Here is a 5,808-nt window from a genome sequence, read left to right on the forward strand (position 1 = left end):
TTTCTCTCTCTCTCCACCCCCTCTATCCTCCTTCTCCTCCGCCCACGCTGGAGCACGTGCTGCGCCCGCACTACCTCACGCCGAAGGAGAGATAAATATTTCAACGTCTCTGCGGAGCATATCATGTCGATGCAATAAAAAATGGGTGCTTGTCGGGTCGGGATCAAGTTTGGTTTCTTTATTACGACGGCATATTATTGTTGTTAACAGATTGCTGACACGTATGCACTCTTCTACTCTACATTTTAAACATACACATTGCATCGTACTTTGTATTATGTTCTCAATCTTGGATAGCTTTCTTGCGTCCATGGCCTGCCGTAAGGCATAGCGGCCAGATGCCGAAAATACTGAGTGTGGCAAGTTGTGGTTCTTAATCTTAAGGTTTCCTAAGCAGGTGTTTCATGAAAAACTTTGTTCGGCACACGGAAAACAATAACATCTATGATAAAACTCCATTACTGTGACAAAAAACAAGCATCAATGAATTTAAACAGCTATTTAGACAATTCGTTCAATTCTGAAGAATACAATGTGATTTAAGTTCTATAAATGATTATTTTTCTTGTGCTGTTTTTAATCTCTTTAGGCTGCAGCTGCTGCTGTGCTGGATTATTTCCCGGTCAGCTCCCTGAAGACCGCGAGGCCGTCCATCTCGATATCCTCGAAGCCGGGAATGTCGCTCTTGCAAGTTTCGAGCCAACGTGTGATGTTGGGGTACGGCTCCAAGCTGTACCCAAACGCCGTCTGTCGAGGGCAGATAATGGCGTTTTTTAGTTGCCGAGCAAAGTGGCGGTGGGAATAGGTGACGTCCGCGCCAGAGGGTGGCGCTGCGGGGTGGGCCGCGGCAAGCAGGAGGCGCGCCGGGGTAGCGCCCGCTGGGGGTAGCGCTCACTAGGGGGTGGCGGCCCCCAGCCGTGAGGAGTATATACACCCACCTCGGTCTGGTTCACGGTCACGGCGAGAGCCAGGTCGGCCAGCGTCATGTTGTCGCCCGCAACCCAGTCGCTGGACTCGAGGTACTTGTCCAGGAAGCCGAAGGCGTCGTGCACTGCCTGCAACTTGGACTCGTCCTTCTCGCCCCCAAGGAAGATCCAGGCGAACTGTAGGAAGGATCACATCATCAGCATCTGATTCTCTCCTGACCACGACATATTATGTGACTCCATTTGCCCCAATAATATCATTCATGTAAACATCAAAGTTATACGCGTCCCTTTCCACGTCGTCTTATTACTCCCCGTGCGAGTGGGCAACCCTCCCGCCAGCGGTACAATCATCGGACTATACGGGAGTGAGCGGTGGGCGGGACGAATCGTCACGTGGCGTTGGTGTGCCAGTACCACTCTGCCCTATCTGCTTCGTTACACGCGGTAGGATCGCGATACCCGCGTGATTGCGTGTGAAGCCTACGGATTGGGGAAGGATTACTTCATTTGTGTCCTCTTTATTGAACTCGCGGGCGGGAGCGGGTGGTGGTGGGCGGCGGGCTCACAGCTGCAGCAGGGCGACCGCTGTACACTCCCAATCAAGAGTGTCCAGCAAGCTGTGCGACTCGAGTGTGATGCACAGCTGCTGTGGACATTAGGACACTGTGCGCCTTGAAATGCGGCGCTGTCCTTATTGAGCATAGTAGTAACCCGCACGAAACAAAAGTATATCGCCACAAAGGCCTCTCATGGCGCCTGGTAGGTAGGCAACTTCTTCCCTTCAGAGCATGCGTGTACTGCGGGCTGGCCTATCCCAATTAGCGCAGGCGTCAAGCTCGGATATTTTCCTACAGAACCTGAGAAAAACGGACGATCCCGAAATCAAGACAATCCAATAAATGATGATTCACGCTGGAAGTGCGAGCGAGACACGACTTCGGCGGAGGCGGACGGCGCCTGCGGGGCCGGGGATAGGCCAACAAGCGTACAGCTGGGCGCGCGGGCGGACTACCTCTTAGGCATCTGCCCGCTCCTACCGCATCAAGACGGGCAAGTTCACAAAACAGCAAGTAAAAGCGAAGTTTCCAACGTTTGAAGGCACGATAATATTCTGAAGTTTTTGTCTTACGATATTTAGTTGCATGAAAATTTGACTGAATATCTCTGACAGTTTTAAACCTAGTACGATCATTTGGTCATATATAAATTGCGCGTATATCGTATATTTGTATACGTGATAACACATTTGACTATGACAATACATTTTTCATATTCTGTACGGAGGATGAGTTCGACTTATTATCGGTTTCTGACCGGCGTGAGGCGTGGAAAAGCGCGTTTCCAGAGCCTTCTTTGTGGTTACTTTTGCAAACTCGGGGATCTTACGCCAACAGAAGAGAAAAAGGGGGGGATGGAGTGCGCTGGCCACCTGAGCACCCTCTCCATCCGGTACACTACAGAGTAGGGAGGGCTGGAGCCCTCCCTACTCAACCCACCCGTATACCCCCCCCTCCCCACATACAATTTTCGCTCGGCGCTCGCCTCCGTGGCGTATGCCAAGGGCGAACCGCGTCGAGCCGACAGGCGAAATGTCACCCCCCCCCCCTCCTTCTCTCCCGCTGCTCGGACGCGCATGAGCGGATTTGAACGCCCGTGTCTCCGCGAGGGCTGGGGCGCTCGTTATCTAGAAGATTACCCCTTACATCCCTGTTACCCCTACACTCTCAGGCCTGTGCACAAATTCAAATTTTTCTTTCTGAGTGTCGCTTGGACCGCGTACTTATTCTGCAGGTTTTTTGAGAAGTCAAAGTTACCCGTAAAAGTACCAAGGAGGCCCCCCTTCCCCCCGGTCATCAATAGCTAGCCACGAGAGGCAAACGTCCAAATCGTCGGATTTGTTCTTTCCCTGTTTGCGCTTGCAAATAGACTGGACTATGACTATACCCTTTTAAAATATGGACGTGCTGCCGCAACGGGACCGACGCCACCAGCGCCGCAGCTGGTCACGACCACCAGCGCGATGGCGGTCAGCCTGGCGGTCAGCCTGGCGGTCAGCCTGGCGGTGCGTCCCACCACATAAGTCCGCCCCTGAGTGCGGGGCGGCTATTGATCTATTGATTGTCGCCATCAGGTCAACAGGAACGCGCGACGTGATAAACTCGGAGACGAAACTCGAGGCCTCTGAACGCACCTGTTTGTGTGCTCGGCCAGCGCACTCACACACACAAACACCCTCCCCCCCCCCCCTCCCCCCCCCCCACACACACACACACGCGCGCACGCACGCACGGACACGCGCGCGAGATGTAAATACTCCCTGTGGTCATTGCGTTGCGGTCACTATGGTAACACACGTCAGCCACGACGTTCCGTCCAATATATTTACGGTGTAGTGGCCGAGGACGCGTGCCCAGAGGTCCTGGTCGAACATCAGCTTCTCCAGGACGCCCGCGCGCTGCTGCGGGTCCTTGGGGAGGAGCTGGTCGTCGTCGGCGCCGTACTTGTCCACGAGGTAGCACATGATGGCTCGGCTGGGGGGGCAGAATTGCGGAATTGAGAGTGAGCTCAGGCAGCGTACTCTCTGAATTTAGTGGGAAAATTTTATTCCTGAAAGAGCCACGTTTTCGTGCACATCCAGAGAAGGATGCAATATTTGTCCAAATTTTGAAACAAAATTGCATCCTTTGCGGATATGTGCACAAAAACGTTGCTTTCTTACGAACAAAAATTGTCTCTTTGCATTTAGAGTGTAAGAGTGACATTGTGAGCGATCATAGGCCATGTAAGGCGAGGACACTTTGTGAAAAAGGAAAGAATAATATCCGAAAGCGGGAAACAATAGCGCGAGGGGCGGAGAGGGACGTAGGGCAAGAGGACCGGTAGGAAGGCGGCGCTTTTCCGGTTTCTTTTCATTCCCTTCTTCTTATCGCCAATCCTTCAATGACTTGTGGGAAGGTGTCTAAAGTGGACAAACCTTTCAGATAAGTAGAAACCGTCATCGTCCAGAACCGGGATGGTGTGACGGGGGTTCATCTATGCATGCAGAAGTATTGTTAGCATTAGAGCGGATTCACACAAAAATGTACAGTCGCATTCTTTAACGTTAATAGTACCTCCAAGTACTCGGGCGTGCGGTTCTCGCCCGCCATGATGTTGACGACCCTCAGCTCCAGGTCGACGCCGACGGCCTTGCCAGCCAGGAGGGCGGCCCTGCATGGTGGGCTTCCTTTGAACCCGTGGAGCACCGGCATCTAGAGCAGCAGGGCAGTAGAGGGACGGCAAAGTAGGGCGTTATTGTGCTTGATCTCCCTTGGAGGCAGTTTGGTTGAAGGTGGGGCGGAGGGGTCAGATTACACCTCCAGGTGCTGGTCGTACTGCAGATCTGGTGTTCCGGCACCGGCAGGTGGCTCCTTCAGGCCGGTGAGAAGGCTGGCACCTACCTTTGGACACGTTCCTGGTGCTAAGCCGGGTGTAGGCCTGGTCTCGGCGTGCTGCTTGCTCGGAGGACGACGGCTGGGTGACTGGGGCGCGCGCCCCCCTGGGCCCGGCCAGGCCGTCAGGGCCGCCCGCCCGCCCGCGGGACGCCGGCGCGGCGCCTTTCCGCGGCCAACCCCTGGCGCCACGTCGAGCCCTGCCACGCCCCGCCACGCCCCCATCCCCTCCTGCAGAGCGCTTGACTAGCAACAGGACGGTCGGCCTGCCTACCTCGTCATTTCTCTTCTATGTCTGTATCCCCCCCCCTCCACCTTGAGGAGGGTCATTAGACATAAACTCCCAGATTTCCCGACCTCCGAACCCATCAGTAGATGCACTACCGCAGATTTCAGTATTTTGTCTGCAAAAATAAACAAAAATACTGAACTTTTGTCAGAAGACAGAAAATCCGGGTGTTCTCTAATGGCCCTCCGGGATGGCTGCAGAATCCTGATCTTCCTCGGGTCATCTGAGAGGCAGTGAGTGGCGACTTTTCTTAACAGCGGGATTTATTTTCAGCCTGGATACTTATGAAGAATCAATGGCCTACTGGGGTAAAACGAATCGACCCCGCTTCTGTGACGGCCTTCGGGCCGGCTGTTTCTTGTTCAGTGACGTGTCCCATATATCGCCCAGATAGGGCGACATGATTTCTTCTGCATCGCTCAATGAGATTGAATTGACTGCATCCGTATCACTAAAACATTGCTGATTTAGAGTCAAATCGGCCAATATCACTCTTAAAGAGTCATACGAACGGCCGTGAAAGTATGGATGTTAAGGAGCGATATAATATCACTTTCGCAGGAGGATATAACAATTAAAATGATATCGCTCGCTCGGCTCGCTCCGTTCCTCTTTCGAGTCGGTGTGAGCGGGCCCAGCGGGCGGCGGCGGGCGGCGTGCCGAGGCCCGGACTTGACGCCGACAGCGCTTTTCCAACTGCCGTCCGTACGCCATCATCGATTCGGTCGGCTGGGGTTGCATGCCGGCTTGGTGCTGGCGCGCGCCACGCAAAGCGAACGGGCGGGAAAATGTGCCGTCACGAGTTTTACTACTTCGATCATCTCCGCCATGATGGGACGCGCTTGTGGGTGACAACGTGTGGTGGCCTCGGATCGGGCATCATCGGGCAAGGACGACCCTAACGCATACAACCTGGACGGCGCCTGCCCCCCCCCCTCCCCTTACACTCACAAGTAGTGTGAGTTTATGAAGGGGAGATTCTTGGGTGCCCTTGTCACGCGGGGTGAGTCGCGCTGCCCCAGTCCGGCACCTCCCTCACCTTTTCCTACCGCCGCCGGGGGCCTCGACCCGGAGGCCTTGGCCGAATCGGGCGCAGGAAATTAGGTGTTGTACCGACAGACGGCCGGGCGGACGGCCGACTCCAATCTATATTTCGCGC

General features: G+C 54.4%; 1 protein-coding gene across 1 annotated transcript; it reads right to left on the reverse strand.

Annotated features, from left to right (window-relative positions):
* Nucleotides 1–157: 157 nt before the first annotated feature.
* On the reverse strand, nucleotides 158–4,537 carry LOC113208577 (glutathione S-transferase 1-1-like). The gene is made up of 6 exons (XM_026425672.2): nucleotides 4,370–4,537; nucleotides 4,043–4,180; nucleotides 3,904–3,962; nucleotides 3,316–3,460; nucleotides 939–1,103; nucleotides 158–747 (listed from the first exon to the last, which is right to left on the reverse strand). Exons 2-6 carry the CDS (start codon nucleotides 4,178–4,180, stop codon nucleotides 613–615), a joined length of 642 nt encoding a protein of 213 aa, XP_026281457.1. The 5' UTR covers nucleotides 4,370–4,537; the 3' UTR covers nucleotides 158–612.
* Nucleotides 4,538–5,808: the final 1,271 nt, after the last annotated feature.

The sequence above is a fragment of the Frankliniella occidentalis genome, unplaced genomic scaffold (assembly GCF_000697945.3).
Source record: "Frankliniella occidentalis isolate FOCC.00 unplaced genomic scaffold, Focc_3.1 Scaffold1114, whole genome shotgun sequence".
NCBI lineage: Eukaryota > Metazoa > Arthropoda > Insecta > Thysanoptera > Thripidae > Frankliniella > Frankliniella occidentalis.